The 20,250-nt window shown below is 43.0% G+C and overlaps 1 protein-coding gene across 10 annotated transcripts in view; it reads right to left on the reverse strand.

Annotated features, from left to right (window-relative positions):
• Positions 1–20,250, reverse strand: part of EVI5 (ecotropic viral integration site 5) — a 163,876-nt gene that overhangs the window by 99,406 nt on the left and 44,220 nt on the right. For all 10 annotated transcript variants that reach the window (XM_074369950.1, XM_074369948.1, XM_074369947.1 and 7 more), the window contains 7 exons: positions 17,301–17,490; positions 16,453–16,677; positions 15,451–15,525; positions 11,444–11,569; positions 10,208–10,351; positions 9,173–9,262; positions 8,970–9,067 (listed from right to left, as the gene is read on the reverse strand). In XM_074369950.1, coding sequence (XP_074226051.1) covers positions 8,970–9,067; positions 9,173–9,262; positions 10,208–10,351; positions 11,444–11,569; positions 15,451–15,525; positions 16,453–16,677; positions 17,301–17,490 — 948 coding nt within the window. The remainder of the gene's footprint in view (positions 1–8,969; positions 9,068–9,172; positions 9,263–10,207; positions 10,352–11,443; positions 11,570–15,450; positions 15,526–16,452; positions 16,678–17,300; positions 17,491–20,250) is intronic.

Below are 20,250 nucleotides of genomic sequence, written 5' to 3' on the forward strand. Positions count from 1 at the left end.
AAATCAGCGGGGGCCAGAATTAGTGGATAAAAGAATCTCAAAGTATCTCTCCCAAAACATTCAGTAATTACAAAAGGAAAAACAGTAAACTTACGTACAAGAGCCTAACAGCCCGCACCTGAGCCAGCCGACCAAGGCCGACATCACTGCAACGCACGCCGACGGCACACACCCGCGTAGGACGCACTGAGGAGGGCCCTCCCCTCTGTGGCGCCCTTCCCAGGAACGCGCACCCTCAACCCACTCAAGAGAAATCATCAAACAAACCCCAACTGAAGGACACTCTGGAAAACAACTGACCAGCTCACTTCAGAAGTGTCAAGGTCATGAAAGACAAGAAAAGCTTGAGGAACGGTCACGGGCTTCGGGAGAGTAAGAAATGACAAGCAAGTGCAATATGCTATTTTTGCAACTCTAATATAAGGGTAAAATTTTCTTTAAAAAAATTACAGGCCATACAAAAATTACTCCCACCATGTTATTTTTATATCTGTATTGCTTTCGATCAAAGATGCTAATAACAAGTTTAACTCTCCAAATTATTAACCAGGCCCCAAGTTAACTTAAAACTGCTTTCAAAAATCAAACTCTCTGTTGAAGGACAAGAACCATTGCTTACTACATATAAGCACATTTAGCCCACAGAACTTTTTTTTAATTTAAACTTTATCATATTATCCATTTTTAAACATGTAATACAGTGGTGTTAAAATACATTATAATGTTGTGTGGCCATCACCACCATGTCCACAGCTCTTCTCATCTTATAAAACTGAAATTCTGCACCTATGAAACAACAACACCTCGTTAGCCCCGTGCTAGGCCCTGGTAACAACCGTTTTACATCCCATGTGATCTGACAACACTAAATACCTCACGTAAGTGGAATCATACGGTATTTGTCCCCTTGGGACTGGCTCATTTCACTCAGCATAACAGTCCCAAAGTTCATCTACATTATGCCATTTGCTGAGCATCTTCTTATGTGCTTATTGGCCATTTATACTGCTTCTATGGAGAAATGTCCAATTCAAGTCCATTGTCCATTTTTTCAATCCAGCAATTTGGTTTTCGCTGTTGAGTGTTGAATTCTCCATATAGTCTAGATATTAATCCTTTATCAAATATGTGATTTGCAAACATTTTTTCCCATAATGTGGGTTGCCTTTTTCTGTTGAGTGTCTCAGAATACATACAAAAAATTTTGAATGTACAGTGATATTTTATTGTTAAATTTTTAAAAAACCTCTAATGGATAGAACTTTGTTTAAATTTATTTATATTTTCCTCCAGCTTTATTGAAATATAATTGACATACAGCGCTGTGTAAGTTTAAGGTGTACAGCATAATGGTTTGACATACACATCATGAACGACTACATTAAGTTTAGTGAACATCCATCTCATATAGATACAAAATTTTTAAAATAGAAAAAAAATTTTTTTCCTTGTGATAAGAATCCTTAGGATTTACTCTCTTAACAACTTTCACACATAATGTACAACAGTGTTAACCACCTCGATCCTGCTGTACATGCATCCCCAGTATTGAGCTTATAACTGCAAGTCTGTGCCTTCCGACTGCCTACATCAGCTCCCCCTCCTCCGACCCCCATCTCTGGGAACAGGAAGTCAGATCTCTTTTTCTGTAAGTCTGTCTGCTTGTTCCTGAAGTATGTCACTGACCTACAAGACTACGTCAGCTCCTGGTTCACCACGTGGTGACCTGACATTTCTGCACATTTCAAAATGCTCGCCACGGTGAGTCTGGACACCATCTGTCACCGCACAACAACATTACATAAACACTGACTGCATTACTCACACTGCACATTTCATACCAAGGACTCATTTTGTAACTCAAGGTTACAAAATTAAGAGGTTGCACCTCTTAATCGCCAAGTTTTAACTTTTTCACGAAGCCAGTTTGTCCGTTTCTCCTTTGTTGTCTGTGCCATTGGTGTCCTACGTAAGGTATCACTGCCAAATCCAGCATCACGAAGTTTTGCCCTATGTTTTCATCTAAGAGTTTTATAGTTTTACTTCTTACATTTAGATCATTGATCCATTTTATAAAATTCTTACTTTTTATTGAAGTGAGTCAATCTAGAATGTTAGTTTCAGGTGTAAAACAAAGCAATTCAGTTATATATACTTTTTTTTTTTTTTTTTACAGATTCTTTCCTATTATAGTTCCCCTGGGCTCTGTTCACTTCTCCTGAGTTTTTTGTCATTGCTCCTCAAACTTGGTAATTTCCAGTGTCCTATCTTCACCTTCCCTTATTTTTCTGCTTGCTCAAATCTGCCTTTCGACCGTTCTAGTGAACTTTTCATTCCAGTTATTTTTCAGATCCAGAATTTCTTTGGATTCCTTTTTAGGTTTTCGAACTCTTTACTGATATTTCCATTTTGTTCACATATCTTTTCCACGTCTCCCACATCTTCCTTTCGTTCTTTGAGCGTCTTTTAAAGTCTCTGTCCACCAAATCTGCCATCAAGTCTCTTTCAGGTACAGCTTTTGTTTATTTTTTTCCTTTGAATGGGTCATATTTTCCTGTTTCTTTGTATGCCTTTATGTTTTGCTGAAAGCTAGACATTTAAATTAGTAACATGGTAACTCTGGAAATCAGATTCTCCCCCTCCCCAGGGTTTGCTGGGTTTGTTACTGTTTCTGCCTTTTTGATTGCTACAGGAGAACTCTGCACTGATGACCAACCTCCGCTGCAAACGTGAGATACTCTCGGGTCTTCTCTGAGCCGCCCCCTCAGCACACAGCCATGTTCTAACTCTCTCCTTACATGCAGCTGTTTTTGAATGCCCTAGTTTTTAAACTGGCTCCCAAAAGGGGAAAAAGAGAAAAATGAAGGGGCGAGAAGGGCATGAGCCCTTTCAGTCTTCCGGCAGTCTCCTCAGCCCGAGGAAGAGGTGCAGCAGCGTGGGAGAGAGACGCAACACCAACGAGATGTGCTACAACGCAGGCTTCTTTGCACCTGTCCGGTCGTAAGCAGCGGTCAGCACTCAGAGCAGGGCTCCCCATACACGGAGGACAGGGTCTTTTAGGCCCGCCCTGGTCCCCACAGGCTGCATGCGGGCCACTCCAGGAGCACCAGCCCAGCTGCCTGCAGTGGGCGGTGGCGGGGGGTGGGCATCTGCAGTGCGCCGAGCGCAGAGCTGAGCAGACCAACTGCTATGTACCACGCCCTCCCCGAGGAGCTACAAGCCTTCAATAGACTCCAGAGTTCCACAGCAGTCCTGCTAGACAGGTTGTGCCAGTGCAGCTACTGTCCCGGTGGGAGAGATCCCTGGTGCCTCCCACTCCACCACCTTCTCGCCATCTTTGTCCACAGTGACTGTAAGATGCTGACTTTAAGGCTCAGCGGGAGAAAGGTTGAGAAACTCGCCTAAGGTCACACCCTTCACTGCTACACTGCTGTCTCTTGCTCTGGTATGTCTAAAAGAACGTGTAACAGCCAAAAACACTTATAAAAGACTCTAAATAGGTGCAAAACATTTTGAACAATAAACAATGTTTATAACCTTCACAAACGACTTCTGTAAAGCAGATATCCTGTAATGTATTACGTGATAGATGTCATCATCACTCATTCACAAACCTAAAGCAAACACTAAGTTATTTCATCCTTGCTTCCCAATCCAGCACCTGCGTTTACATTTTGCATTAGTGGAGCACATTTCTGACAATTAACGAACCAATACTGATACATCACTAACAACTGAAGTCCATACTTCATTCAGATTTCCTAAGTTTTTGTCTACTGTCCTGTCAATATCCTAGGATCCCATCTCGCATATGACGTTACATTTAGTCGTCACGTCTCCTTAGGTTCCCGTGGCTACTTCCCATGTCTCGATGACCCTGACAGCTTGAGGAGTGCTGGTCATTTTGCAGAACGCCCCCCCACTGGGAGGCGTCTCCTGCTTTACTCACGATTATACTGGGGCTTTGAGTTTTGGGGGAGGATGACCACGGAGGTTAGGTCCATTTTCAGCACATCACATCAGGACTGTGAACCCTCAATAGGACGTCACTGCTGGCGTTGCGCCTGCCCACCCTGGCTGGGGTGTGTCAGGTGCCCTGCAAAGCTACCTCATTCTCCCTCCACGGGCAGCATTTCCAGGCCTTCACTGGGGCTCATCCAAATTGCTAGATCTAGTCATTGTTCTTTCTACCATTTAACTCAGCCTTTTCTGAACACTATTACCAGACTGGTATTTTTTAAATGTTGACTTGCATCATGTCACTACCAAAGTTAAAATGCTCCAGTGGCTACCTATTACCTTCAGACGACATTTCAAAGGCTTGCTCAGAGTAATCAAAAGGCCCTTTGGAGAAATGCACTACTGCTGTGCAGAAGAAGGTAAGGTAGAAGATGAGTCTGGAATATTTTGTTGCCCTAAAAAAAAGTAAGGGAATTCTCAAAGAATCACTTGTCAATAGGACACAGGAGCCAGCTTGAAGGGGCTCCCCCTGGACAAAGCAGGGACAATTTGAGAATAATGGACTTAATCCACCAAATAAAGTCAATCAGAAGCCAAAAGGGAATCACATTGATATAAATAAACAAACGAGAGAGAAGGGGAAGTTCTTCCCTTTACTGAAATGCCAATTAATAAAGAAGGAATGAGGGCATGAGATTATCACACATAGATGCAAATCTGGGGAGGGAAAGTCTGGTAAGGATGTTATATAACCTCAAAGTACCTTGACACAAATCACTTAGTAGGTAAGTAATTTTACATCAGTGAAACCTGGCAGACATCACCTTAACCAACTGGTCAAAGCTAACACCACCAATTTTGAAATAAGCCAACATGGTAAACCTGTCGTGTGGTGAACCAGAAGACACAGCATCACTGGCCTACCTGCCAAAATGCACAACCTAAATCTAATAAGGAGGAAATGGTAGAAAAATCCAAATTGCGGGATTTTCTGCAAAATAACTGGCCTATACTCTTCAAATATATCATGGTCAAGAGACCAAAGGCTTGAGGGAGTGTTTCAGATTAAAGGACACTGAACTGACACAACTAAATGCAGTACATGATCCAGGAGTGGATCCAGGACCCAGGGGTCAGGGGTGAAGGGTGGGGAGTGGGTGGACGTGGGGGATGGGAGGGGGAGATCCTCATAAAGAATATTATTGGGACAAGTGATAAAATTTGAACATGCCTTACGGATTAGACAATAGTACCGCAGCCATGATAATTTCCTGATTTTCATTAACTACTGACCTATGTTAAAAAAAAAAAACTTTGCTTTTGGGAAGTACATATCCAAGTATTTAAGGGCACACATCTCAACTTATTCTTAAATGGACCCTCCCCAAATGGGCATGCTTTTGCTCACACACACACACACATTATCACACGTGTGTGTGTACACATGGGGGAGAGAGAGGAAAATAAAGAAAATGGGGCAAATGTAGACAAGTGGTGACTCTGGGTAAGGTGTACACAGGAGTTCCTTGTGCTGTATTTGTAGCTTTTTAAAAAGTTGAAAAGTAAATCAAAATAAAAAATTACAACAAAAGAAGCCAAAGGCTCAGGCTGACTGCAAACTTTCACGTCCTAAAGAAACCTCTGAGCCTCTGTGCGCCCCACCCTTCTGCCTAAAAGGCTCCCCCACCCTCTCCACCTAGCTGACTCTACTTATCCTTCTCGACAGCAAACAGAGTAAAACTTTTAAAACCAGATGATGTCACTTCTCTCAGAATTCTCTAATGGTTTCCTCTCAGACTCAGAATGTAAGTCTGGCCCCTGAGAGAGCAAACAATATTCAACAGAACTTGTGACAACGTCGTGCTGACCTACATCTGTGCTGCTCAGTATGGAGCCACCGGCCACATGTGAGAGGCTAGTGAGCCGTGGAAACGTGGCTAGTATCACTGATTAAATGAGCCCTCAACTCTGCTTGATTTAAACAGCCACACACAGGTGGCGGCCACCACGGGGACAGCACTGCTTCGAGTGCCCTCAGCTCCCCATCACGCTTCAGACTTCACTGCCTGCCACACTCCTGCTCGCCTGTGCTACTCTCACACTGGCTTTTTGCTGTTCTTAAACACATCAGCCATTCTTACCTCATTCATTCCACTCAGTGTTCTCTCAGCATGAAACACACTTCCCCCAGGTACTCATATGGCTGCCTCTCTCACTCCCTCAGGCGTCTGTTAAAGGGCACCCCATGAGTCTGTGTGCCCTGTCCCTGAGCGCTCTATCTACAAAGCAGCCCATCACCCACGTCCTCCAGCCGCCTTCACTCTACCTACACGGCACTTCCCCTGGTGGACGTTCCATTGTGCATCTGCTTGTCAGCCTTTCGCACTTTTGCAAGTTTCACACAGGAGGGACCCCCTGTTTGCAGCCATCATTTAACACCAGCAACTGGAAACATAAGTTCTTCAAAATTGTCCCCTGGTGCCATCTCCTTCAGAAAACAACCTGAATCTTCATCTTCTGCCACCCTCCTATGTCAGTGGTCTTCAAATCCTGCACCCACTAAAAGAAAGTTCCCCCTTATATACTTAAAAAACTTGTAAAAAATTTTGTTACTGAAGTGCATATAACTGCAAAGGATGTGATTTATATATGTGTTAAATTTTTTCACTAAAACTTTAAATGAGATTTATCTCATTCAACTTATGGGCAATGTCTACCTAAGTGGCAGAGGCAGTCACTGTTACTGAACCAGTGAGTCAAATTCACTTTCAGTCACTACAGTCTGTGTTCACTTTTCAGCTGAAATAAGTATATGCTGATACTTGACCCTGTGATCTGCTTTTCAGTTCTAACTACGACCAGTAAGAGGCAGCCTTGCCAAGCACTTGTCAGCTGGACGAACTAGGACGCTGCTCAGTTCGATGTTTCTTGCTTTGCTCTCTCAGGGGACACTCCTTCTGGAGCAAGGCATTCTGAAGCTGTCCCTTTTGTTTGGTCCATGGAGATTTTTACATCCCGAAGTAATGTACCACTGGCAGGTTTGCCATACTTTTAAAGTTGGTAAATGGCAGACTGTAAAAGGAGAAGTGGAAAGGAGAACCAGGACACGGCCACAGAGAAGAACAAACCTGCCTCCACACTGGACCCACTCCTTGAGCTCTGACCTTTGTGCCCGCTGCCTGGGCGCAGTCACGCTGGCTCTGAACCTCTGTGAGAGCATGTCACCTACAGCCTGAAGCACACGACAGCCCATTCTCAAGGCTCTGCCTCCCAAGCTCGACTTTCAAAGGTCTGTCGCTTTTCCATTCATAGAGAGAGAAAAAGTTGCAGAACAGAGATTAACATTTGCCTTGGTGGAAGTTTTACAAGAATATTGTGACCAGACCTATGTGAACAGCTGCAAGAACAAAGGATTCTGGCACCAAGCAGTTTGAAACAACAGCCACATCTCCTCTCCTTTTGGCATAAAAGAAGCCTGAACTCCAACGCAGGTAAGATGGTTTGGGGGACACCAGTCCACTATCTCCTCGGTCTGCTGGCTTGCTGAATAAAGTTGCCAGTCCTTGCCCCAACGTCTCACCTCTCTATTGGCCTGCCGTGTGTGAACAGTATGAGCTTGAACCTGGTCATAATACCTCCATCCCAGGAGTGTTATCAGGCAGCTAAAAGTTGGGTAAGAATATAAACGGAGACTGGAAATCCCGTTGCCGTGCTCTGCACACTTTCCCGAGCCCCTGCCGGCTGACCGGGAAAGCAGCTCAAAGACCCACAGGTCAGGCGTGTCTCCTCCACGTTACACCAGTAACACCCTGGCATCTACCAGACTGTGACTGTAACAGGCTATCTACTCTGTCGCCCGGCCACCCCCCACCCACAGGAAGCCTCAGCCTTCTTCAGAGCCAGGTCCAGGTCTAAGTCTGTCGCAGTACTTGGTAGAAACGGATGAGACCCATGTTTTAATACCGAATATACGTGAACAACTACTAACCACTAAGCAGCAGTCAGTGCAGTAGGAAGACACTGCACTAGAAAAGGGAGGGGGAAGCCAGAAGCTTAGCTTGTACGGTGACCTGTGACCTGTGACCTGTGGTGCTACTACTTACCAGCCACAGAACAGAACCGCTTTTGGCACATAACGTCTCAAAATGACGGTGTGATGTGATTGCAATTAGAAATTTCACAGGTAATTTATTAATAATAACAGTTGAAGATCATAAATTGGCTGCTTTTGAAAATTAGAACTAACAAACTTTAATAACATAATTCTCACTCATGTTCTAACATGCTTCCTGGAGTAGGAACATCCACGGGGGTGTATGTGACACATGCTACTCAGATTTCATGTGACAGCAGCAAAGATCCTGAGACCTGTGAGGCTGTGTATAGCACTGCAGTCATTTTAAAGCACCTGTAACCATACAACAAGGACCAGGAATACTAGGACCTCAGGCTAAGACTTATTTAATTACTGAAAGAAGAGTAAGAGCTGCTATTTTTAATCAACACCTTTACCATATTTCAAAAATTAACCTTTATGAACCAAGAAAGTGTATCTTGAACTTTTATGAGCTATATACAAAGAAAAGGTTCATTAGAGAGTAATACACAATACATAAAATTTTAAGTAATCAATGCACATCTCAATGCCTATCTTGCTAGTTACGCTAATCTTGAACTTAAGTGACACGATGGGGTGGACTGAGAGGGAAGGAATGTCAGTGACTTAAGTGGTCTCTAAACTAACAGCTCACTCACATACACACACTCACCAGCTTCCTGATTCTGAGGGGAACGGGAGAGGGGAGTTTTAAAAGTAATACACAATGGTCCCGTGTGCCGCTGGAGCACGAGGGAAGCCCAACATTAAATCTGTTATGCGGAAACCACTGCTGCTCTAGCAAATGAGGAGGAGAGCTGCACTCCCAACTAGGGTATTTTCTGCTTCTATGTAATGTCCTAAATGTGTCAACAAACCCCCACAACTGAAAAGCAAAATACAAAATACTTACTTTTTCATTTTCTTTGAGTTATATTTGACTTGGTAAGCTGCCTGAATTAACTTGTCTGGACCAGCATCAAACTGATGTGGAATGACCTTCTGAAAGTGCTAAGACACAGAAGGAGAGAAAGACAATGACTGCTCAGTGCCGTTTATTATTAACTGATTGACAGTAAAATCTAAAGACATTCAAGAAACCGCAAGCCGACGTACCTGTAACATCCCTTCCATGTCGAGCTGCATCAGCTCTGCCTGGTTCATCTGAAGCAGCGCTAAGCCTACCCGAAACACTATTTCTAAACCCTGAGGAAACAAAACACATAAAGTCAAATTTGCCTTACCCTTCGGCCACAAAAACTAACCGTGCACGTTATTAAAGTAAACGTTCAGATATCTAAACTAGAGGCTGGCAAACATTTTCTGCAAAGAGTTGGAAAGCAAATGTCACAGGCTCTGTTAGCCATGTGGTCGCTGCCACAGATACTCAGCTGCCACAGTAGCTCAAACACAGACACCGACACCACACCAGCGAACGGCCACGGCCATGCTTCAGGAAACTCTACTTACGGAAGTAAGTGGAAGGACAGACTCGGCACGCGGCCACGACAGGTCAGTGCACCAGCAGAGCTTGCTGGCTCCAGACTAAACTAACCTAGCTACGTTGTACAAACCGACCTTCCCGAGATGTAATTAACAACAGTCACGTTTTCAGGAGCCCCCTGCCACTGATCATCCAGCCCCACCTTCTCACTCAAAACACAGAAGACAAAGGATCACTACCACACGTCAATGACAATTAAAAGGCCCCCCTGCAACGTGTGGATGGAACAAAAGAAACTTAATCATACTCATTACTTCTTCCTCTTTGGGTAACGCATGCATTTTAACAATATCAACTGTAAGGTAAACTGTACCCCCTCCCTAATTCGCACTGAATCAAAAAGGAGGTGACACAAAGGCTTGATTAACAGTGTAGGTTCCAGATACTGACTGCCTACATTTGAATCCTGCTTACAATACCCCTTATGTGCTACGTGTCCACAGACAAGCGACTCAGTCTTTCTCTAAGCACTGGCTTCCTCATCTGCCATCTACGAAAGGGGGAGACAACAGGACTGTTACAGGACCAAACGAGGCCACCCCCGTGAGCAGCGCAGCACAGGACACATGGGTCTCCTTTACCGTTCTTCTCACTGCCCTGCTCCCATTAACACGATGGTTCCCTTGCTCAGTCTGCCCATCACTTACCTCAGACATAAAGATATCAAATATCCTCGTTGCAATTGGTAATGGGAAAGTCGTAAGGAAGATGGTCAGAAACCAAGACGACGCATACATTGAGGTATGAAAACTCTGAGACTGAAAGTGCACGAAGAGCTCTGGGAGATGCTCCTAAAGACAAGAAAAGAATTAACCAGTAAAACTGAGTATTCTAAACCGGACCACTGTCTATATACTACATTAGCCTGTACCAAACACAAACATAAGATTAGGCATCAGATGCAAAAGTTAAGAGGTAGAAACTGCTACATTGTGGGTAGTGGTCACTGAAACTAAACAAGGGAGTTTTAAAGCTGATAAAAACAAGCTATTACAGAAAAAAAAATTAAGAATCATCTCAAGACCTACTTTGTCTTACTCTTTAAAATGTAAAAACATTTTGTACATCCCCTTTCTCCCATCACACATAAAAAAGATAGAGGATTTAAAAATTCCTGTGGGTAAGGCTGCCAGGGAAAAGGAGACACGTGGAAACGGCGCTCATGCCAGCGGAATCATTAACCTGTATTTTTAAATTCTGCTTATCTAACTGAAATTTAAGTAAATGGAGAGTATTTACATCATGATATTACAGGACATAACAGTAAATTTATTTACATATTTAAATATGAAAATTAAATTCAGAAAGGGGAACTACTTCAAAGGTATTTTTCACTTGATTTTGATTCCTCTCCTCCTCTTCTCTCCACCCTCACACAGTCACTAAGACTCTGAGTCTTAAATCAGCAACATCACAGGACAGAGAAAAGATTACAGGCTAACCAAAAAGCAAGATAAAAAGAGAAAAGCAGGGGAGAGGATGGAAAGAGGTAGAAAAGGCAGTCTCAAAGGAATTGAACTGCTGTCTGTGTCCTGGTGCCTCGGGCGTCTGTGAGAGGGCGCAGTCTACGTAAAGTAACAGCACGTAACAGGGCGTCAGAAAGAAAGCCACGCATCGAGGCTACGACGTACTTGGCACAAACACTTCAAGTCTGATTATAAAAACTGCAGTCAAGTTCCAGACCAAGGGCTACTTGAGACAGCACCGAACTGGGAAGCAGGTCTAAACTGTGTTAACCAGCCAACAGCCATGTGATTAAAACACTGATTTTTTTTTTTTAATTCTTTAACGCTTGTAACATTAAATTTGCTTAGTTGCCACTCAAACCAAGATGACAAAAAACATAAAGGCAATATGCTCTTTTGTGAACACCACGCTTTTACCTGTATCATGCATTCAAACTGGTACATACAAAGGCCCAATTCTGCCATGCTTGGTTTAAAAAGTTCCCGCAGTCTATAGTCTTGCATTAATTTAACAAATACACAGAAAGCTTCTTCTTCGGGCATCTGCATCAGGGGACAAGAAAGAAGACAGGTTGGTGTTCTGGGTACACATGTAAGCTGAACACATCTAAACTAAGCACGACACTTAGAGACAGACGCTGCCCTGAGCGGCCCTGAGACGCGCGGGGAGAGCACGGGGCTGGGATCAGGAGACTCCCGCACCCCTTCCCCTCACCGACAACGAGCAGTCAGACGGATCTCACCGCCTGAGACCAGCTGCCTACCTGCAGAACTCATGAATTCAACCACAAAGACTCATTTAAAGCCAGATACATCTCTCTCTCTGGGTACAGAGCAGTGAACAAAACAAACACAGTCCCTGCCCTCAAGGAGTTTGGACCTCCTAGGAGGAGACAGACAACACGTGGAATAAATCAGTTACTGTACACGTCAGATGGCGAGGAGCGCCATGGAATCAAAGCAGAGCAACAGGGAGTGCTGGGGGGTCCGCTGCCACTCACGTAGGGCGGGCAGGGAAAGTCGCTTGACGGGGCAACATCTGAGCAGATACTGAAGGAAGCAAAAGAGCGGCTGAGGAAGGAACAGTCCTGGGAGAATAACACGAAGGCCCTGAAACAGCACCGCGCCCGCCAGGCGCAGGGAGCAGCGAACAGGGGCCGCTAATGCTCCAGAGGCACAGCTGCGGGGGAAACGCAGGGAACCAAGCTGCACAGGGGTTCAGAAGCCGCTGTAAGGATCTGGGCTTTTACCTTAAGTGAGATGGAAAGACTTTCAAGGGTTCTGAGCAGAAATAATATGGTCTTAGTGTTAGAAGAATTTGTAAAATAAGCTTTTAAAAAATCTGTAATTAGGGTCTTAAAGGTGCCAATTTCACATTTCAGGTGAAACTCACTAGGAAAATTACACCAAATAAGACAATGAATGTAAAAGCTCTGTGAAGAGCTACATAGAGACTGCGAGTATTTAGGCAAATAACATTTATCTAAATCATTGTGTGGCCTTTCTCAAAATTATAAAATGTTCTCATGTTCACTCACTCACATTACACAAGTGTGTTCCAAAGAGACCTCGGAGGATGCCTACGCACGCTTCTTACTGAAGACTGCTTCTAACAGCACACTTTCCCTGGCCTGGACGAAGCTGTGGACAGGAGCCAAGAGCTGTTCCTGGCAAAACCCCAACTTGCTTCCTTCCCCCCGACACACACGGCCACGGGTTTGCCTTGGAGATCACCCTTATCAGTCCTGGGTGCTCCGTGCACCGCGGATTTTCAGGTCGGTCACTGTAAGAAGCCTAACACCCTAGAACTCTCGTCCCGTGTGGCTCTGTTGTTCCATAATCTAACCCCATTTCCAGCCTTCCCTAAACCTTCCCCACAGCGCTTCCTGGGATTAATCATCTCCCACCAACAAAATATCCTACCTATATCCTCAATCTCTTTTTTTAATTATTTTTATTTATTTTTAAGGGAGTAATTAGGCTTATTCATTTTAGCAGAGGGACTGGGGATTGACCCCAGCACCTTGCGCACGCTAAGCACCTGCTCTGCCACTGAGCTATACCCGCCCCATTAGAGCCTCGATCTTTTTACCAAATGTTCTTTCACTGCTTTCCTCTAACTGAAACCTGACTCTACCCTAAGAATACTTCTACCCCAAAACCCGGGTCTCCCGAGGCAGCGGCTTCCTCTCCCAGAGCGGGAAGTGGGGTGGACATCAGTGGGACCTCCTTGCCTCACTGCCACTGCATTAACTGACCCTTCTCTCTGAAACACACGCCAGCAGATACTACCGACCACTCCTCGTTTCTGCAGGACCTACAAACCTCTGGGTCACGCCCCACCCCTCAAACTCCACTCATTCCCATGAGGATTAGTTCCCTGGCCTAGCTGACCTTTGACCCCTTTCCTCCGACAATCTTGGCAGGCAGCTACCAAGCAGCACCACCTGAGGGTCAAATTCTAGACCGAGACTTTGAGAGCAGGACTCAGAGCACGTCACGCCACTGCTCAGAACACGCTAGTGGTTTCCCATATCCTCAGTCGAAGTCAAAATTCTTAGAAGTCAAAATCCCACGTGATGGGACCCTTGCTGCTTCCCCAAGCTCATCTCCTCCACTACCCTCCCCTTCCCACTTCTCCCCCACCCCTCAACCCCTGGCACAGCGAGAATGAATCAATTCATCTCCCTTTTTTGTCTTGTACGAATTTCTTCTCCTCTGAACATATCAAACGCTTCACTCCCTCCCTTCTCCACAAGCACTGACGTGGGAACTGGGAGAGGCTTTTTTTAGATGGAGATATTTTAAAAAACGAAGTGACTGAATAAAAGACCAAAAGGAGGTAGAAAAGGTATTATCACGGGGTCCTTCCCAAAAAGACTGAGACAACAGTCACAAATGAGAAAGTGCGACACCACGTGAAACACTGACATGAAGAATGGCCACCCGCACAGCTGTGTCACAGCCCGTCCTCCCCGTCACAACGCAGCCTGCACACGTGCGTCTTAGAGCAACGTGCTGTGCGTGAGTTAACAGGAGTCCACGTCCTGTGCAGAGTCTAACGAGGACCACAGCCACCAGCTTCACAGGAGTGCCAGCACACACACGACACAGACCCAGCACCTTCAGCTATTTCAACACCGCGTACTAAGTTAGCTAACTCAGTAAAAAAAAAAAAATTATCAGACTCTGAGTTATATTTTCTATGTGAACACGTGGGAGGATGGCGCGCAGGATGTAAAGAGAATAAGCTTTAGAAACCAGGAGGGGGCTTTCTGACTGCCCCACCTTTCCTAGCTTGGAGCCCCGGGCTGTTAGATGACTACTGTCATGGAGGTGTATCAGCCGCCATTAACAGTAACAGCTGAGTAAAGCAGTCCCTGGAGGGAAGCAGGGCTGCCAGCACCGGCGGCGTCCCGAAGGCAAGTGCGTCGCCCCCGCAGGGCTCCCACAACGCGAGGTCAGCTTGTGAGAGCCCCACCTCAAGCAGGGAGAACTGCTCTTAGATGTTCAGGAGAAGTGAAAGGCTGCTAGGGCGCTTGTGTATGGAAGTAGAAGGAGCAGAGTGTGACACGGGTCACTGGACTGACAACCTGCACACGTGCTACCTCACAGAACCCTCACGATGAATCTGGAGGTAGGCAGCAGTACCTGATAAAGGCTAAGAAAGAGGCTAAATAGCCCAGCCCAGGCTCACAGACCTCAGGGCCAAGTGAGATGCAAGCCCCAGCCTGTGGGACACGAGACATCACCCCCAAGGCTCCTCTTCAGACTCTATTTTAGCATAAGACTAACTACACAGTAGGATTCTTTTTTAAAAATTTCAGTAGGGCTGAAGAGATAACACTACATGTCATTTCCCGCCAAAGCTACGATTGTCCTGCTCTTGACAGCTGAAAACACCGCAACCAAAACAAGTCACTGCCAGCGCAAATACACGTTATGCCTCGAGGGCAGTGAGTGAGCGAGCACCCGTGTTCTAAAGACTATAATATGACACGCTAACAAGGCCTCAGCTTCACTGACAAACAAAATTACTGCATACATTCCCAAAGATACCGTACAACGTATGTTAAGCTTTTTATAACAACACTTTAATCAGCCCTCCTTGGTGGGGAAGAGATGACCCCTCGTTAAATACTGACACAGGCGTCAAGACGCAGACGCAGGCTTCAGCAGATCATCATGGTCCGAATGCAGAGACCAAGAAGCCAGATTCCACTCAGTGGAAGGATATTACTGTATGTTATTTTCAATACTTTGAATGTTTGAAAGTGCAAACTAAATACTCCTATTTAGATTATGCCTCGGGGAAAATACCCAAAATCCACTCATACATAATAAAAACAAGGGTGATTTCTAAATTCTTCAGCCCGACTTTAATAAAGAACGTAACTGGACGCTTCGTACTTGTGCTGACTTACCTGCATAAGCAACAATCCAACTATAAAAGCACTTCCTTGGCAGTAACCAACCTCACGATCCACTAAGGAATATGCCTAAAACGCAAAAAGTGTTGTTGAAAATACTTTAACATGATACAGCATAGCTGCTTTCTCTAAAAACTGAGCAACAGTGGGAAAGTGGATTAAAGACCTTTTTTTTTTATGGAGAAGCTCTTGCTTGCTTTGTTTTAGATGTTGTAAGTATTTCAAGAGCAAATGATTTTTTACATAAAGTTTTCTTTTGATGTTTCCTAACTAGAAACTGACAGCTCCTGAGGACAAGAAAATAAGGGAATTTGTACTCAGGAAAGTAACAGAGCTTAAGAATCACTAAAAATATGTATCTGGGCAGCGGAGGAGCCCATGCTCAGCACACCGTAGGTCCTGGGTTCAATCCCCAGCACCTCCATTAAATAAGCAAATATAAACAAAGCTAATTACCTCCCCAAAGTATATCTGATAGAGATAAAACTAGAGTAGGGCAAGGTAAAGCACTGGCAAAAGTGAAATGGGTGAAAAAAAATCAAAAGTGAAATGGTTTAACAAAAAATCAGTATTTCACAGAGGTAGCTGGAAGGGAAAGGATCTGTGCAAGGGGAAGGGCAATACTGAAGAAAAAATTACAACGGCACACACTTAAAGGCTAAGTGTCCTTAGCAACGCTGGAGAATCTGCTCGCAGACTGTGAAACTCATAGGTAAATTACTCATTTTCATGGAGGATCTTCTCTACGGTACGTACAGTGATTTACAGGCTATTTGATTTAGGTCAACTAATACCAAGCAATGTGATGAATTTTCTAAGAGTTCCCCAATCTAGCTAGTAGCGTAGCATCAGAACTAGAGCCAAAAGCATGCTGTCTAATTTATTGCCAAAGCAACTGCCTATTGGGGTGAGAATTCATACTTCATTACGGGAAATGTTTAACTTCAACCTCCTGAGAATTCATTTCATCCCAAAAAATGAATAAAGAGAACTTACCTTCATCACATTAAACAAAACCTCCTGTCCAAGGCTATCTTTTTCCTTAAAAAAGTTGTGTTCAGGGTAAGTTCTAGCAATGTCCCGCCGGATCAGTTTTTCACAAGGTGAGGTCATTTTCAGGAGTTCTGAATACTGGTCCTTAATTGGCATGCTCTGTGCGCTGCATAAAAGCTGCCAAACTATTGCTCTAAAGTGATGGGGTATCCCTTTACGAACAAGCTCCTAAAAGTAAAAATAAAAAGTGTTTAAGTGAAGTATTTAAGCTTCCCACCTGGAAAGCCAAAGAGGAAGTCTACTTCCTCAAGTAGACTTCCTCAAGGTTGTAATTCACAAAGGGGAACCATTCTACCAAGGCCAAGGCTCGGCTAAGATATGGTGTATCCTGCTGTGATCAGAGGGACTGCAATGCCACGGATAAATTCTTGTCATTCACTCAGGGTGTGGCCTCTAAAGGTTTTAAGGACCTGATAACCTGCAGAGCTGTGAATGACAGTACAGGAACCATCATCTTTCAAAGGGCCGTTTTAGGTTAAAAAAAAAAAGTAAAATATTTGTAATTCAAGGATGTAGGATGTGACAACTTCATTTCTGAATCTATAAAATGGGAGAATTTCATTTCTAAAATAATTTTCAGCTACATTTCTACAATTAGGAAACTTCTATAAGTACCAATAGCCTCAAACCAAAATTTCTAATGGGCACAAATCAATGAAAACAAATACAGCAGGCCTGTTTGTCACAGCACCTGGGAAGTACTGAACCTGACTGCTTTTAAAAGCCTCTGTTAATCAACGCCCAGTGCCCTCTGGGATAAGAGGGAGAACTTCAGCAACGAGTATTAATACCTTAACTTGCTTTTCCTTTTTCTTCCGCACATCTTCCCATTCATTAACGATTCTTCCCCAAAGAATCCAAGAATCCTCTTCGAGGTGACTGAGGTTGCTAGAGGCTGATGAACTTGATACAAGGGAGGAGCCACTGTTTCTTCTTGACCCATCTACAGATCTTAGAGACTTACTATCCGTCTCTAACAATCTAAAACATAATTAAGAATTGCTCAGGATCTAGTTTCACAGTGAGACGAGACGAGACGATGACACCTAAGATCGTCGCTACAGCAACTTGACTGCGGTTTTAAAATACACATAGTTTCAATAATACTTGGTTGGCATCTCTAAAGTTAACTGCTGTATTCTTTCTACTAAGCATAGCAATTTCAAAATTTAAAATAGTAACTTATGTCAAATATTTTAGTGCTATTAGTCCCATCATAATTTCCCTTCATCTCCACTAAACATTCAAATTAGAAGAGATCTTCTGGTGAGAAAAGTGGTTGGGAGAGCTTCGGGGGAAAACTGTCCTTGGAAAAGGTACAACTAATTCTATGGAAGAACTAATCCTGTCATGTTTACAATGTGTCTAGGGCTGAAAAAGTAAGGCAGAGCCATACACGTTAACCAAATCCTGGTCTTTTTCCAGTTTGCCTCACCCCCGCCTAACTAATCTGCCCAAACAAAAAGTGTTTTGTTTGGCCCGTGCAGACTTTGTGTAAAAAAAAAAAAAAACCCGAACAATTACTAATATTAAAATTGGAAGATTTCATATACACATACACTTAGATTTATTTACAATTCTGGATTGTCTTAAAAAACTAAAAAATAGGGCAAAACTAGGTCCATCTTCCTGCACAGGAACGGGGAGGGAGGAGCGCCTCCCTTTAGATGAGAAAGGACTTTAATCCACTAACTCTCCATAATCCCTGCCATCTCCCCGAAACCCAGGCCAGCTAACAGCTCTCATTTATCACCCACTTGTGCTTTTACACCAAGGCCTCTTCACTCTTAAGGCCCTGTTTCAGGTCTCTTCATTATCTGGAGAAAGACAGCTTAAGGTAATTTCAGAGATCCACTCTGTGACTCATCTCAACATCAAATCCGTTATTTCTTCCACATCCACACAGGCTGCAAACAAGAAAAGGCTGGGAAACGCGGCTCTGCCATTCTGAAGACGAACGTCACTTGCACCACCGCGCAACGGGCGTTTTATCCAGGTGCTTGTACACTGTTCTTTGTACTGCAGGTCTGGTACCAGAAGCATTTTTTTTTATTGTTATTTGCTTTTTAAGCTTTGTTTTAGCCACTTAAGGAAAATCTGCTCATGGCACAATGTGCCTCAAATCCAGCCAAAGTTGTCTATTTTTTTTTCCAACAAAAAAATTTACAATTTACCCCCTCACCAAAAAGATGTACATTATATATCATTCAAATAAGTGTCCTAAAACATCTATTTGTATATTAAACATGGCTACCACCTACTTCCAGTAACTCCTTCAAAAAGTCATCTGCTTAGACAAGAAATGCTCCCAATACTAATTTATGATACATAAAAACTAATAAAGGAAAGAAATATGAGTTAAATTCTATTTAGCAGATGATAAAACACCCTTTATGACCCAGATTTATATCTTGCTCATCTTTATATTCCTGAAAGCACCTAGCTCTCTGCAAAGTATACTGAACATTGACTGAACTGAAATAAAATCAAAATCCTCATGTTAAAAAAACCTTCAAATACCAGATATGTCATATACAATAACACAATATAAACTTAAAAAATTTTAACTTTATTCAGGAGATAATTTAATACTTTTTTTCATAGCAACAGTAAATTAAATAAAATGTCCCAAATAGTTCTAGAAATAGAAAAACTTACAAAATAACCAAATTCAGGGTCAACTATTTGCTGTAAGTATTCTTTACCAGAAAAATCTAGTTAATGATAATGTTTTGCTTTAAATACTTTTGCCTTTTTTCCACATATATTATTTTAGTAAGCCCATAAAATATCTTATGGAAAAAATTAGTCTGCATGTATAAGTAATTTTATGTATGACTCTAAACCCTAAGAATTCTAAATGGAATACAGAAACAAACTTCACTGAAATAATCTGAACTTAAGTTCTTCATTTCCGTTAACTATTCACTGAATGCTTGTTATATGCCAAATAATTAAATCGCACCACTACCATCAACAGAGACATGAGGTTAAAAAAAAAATGGTATTTCCTAAGCTAAACATAAATTTGAGATATAATAAAAGTAAAGATGAAAAAGTACCTGAACAAAAGGTTTTTGTTTTTTTTAAAGAATCAGAAAGGTCGCAAACATGCTAACTTTTGGTATAAGCAAGCACAAGCAGGCACCCAAGCGAATTCACGGACGGATTAGAGAAAAGGAGTGAGCCACTCGCCTTCACAGGACAATTAAATAAATAACATATACACGTATAACACACTTTGAGGGACATTTACAAATGAAATATTCCAAGTAAAGACATCGCAGTTTTTAAAGATACTATGTCTTAAGTCACATGATATACAAAAATGACTCAAAATGGACAACAGCCCTGCACAGGAATACAAGTTAAAACTATAAAATTCCTTGAAGAAAACAGGACAAAGTCTTTACATCCTTGGAACAGGCAAAATTTGTTAATGGGACACAAGGAAACACTGACCATAAAAGAAAAAATTGTAAAAAACACTAAATTAGACTTCATCAAACTTAAAAAGCTCTGCTCTTCAGAAGAAACCATTAAGAAAATGAAAAGGTAAATCACAAACTGAGGGAAAAAACCCTCAGCATACGCATCTGACAAAAGATTGACACCCAAAATACATGAAGAACACCTAAAATCAATATTTAAGAAGGCTAACAACTCATTTTTAAAAATGAGTAAGATACTTAAACTGACATTTTCCAAAACAAAATAGTCAAACAGCCACTAAGCAATTGA

Source organism: Camelus bactrianus, chromosome 9 (assembly GCF_048773025.1).
Source record: "Camelus bactrianus isolate YW-2024 breed Bactrian camel chromosome 9, ASM4877302v1, whole genome shotgun sequence".
NCBI lineage: Eukaryota > Metazoa > Chordata > Mammalia > Artiodactyla > Camelidae > Camelus > Camelus bactrianus.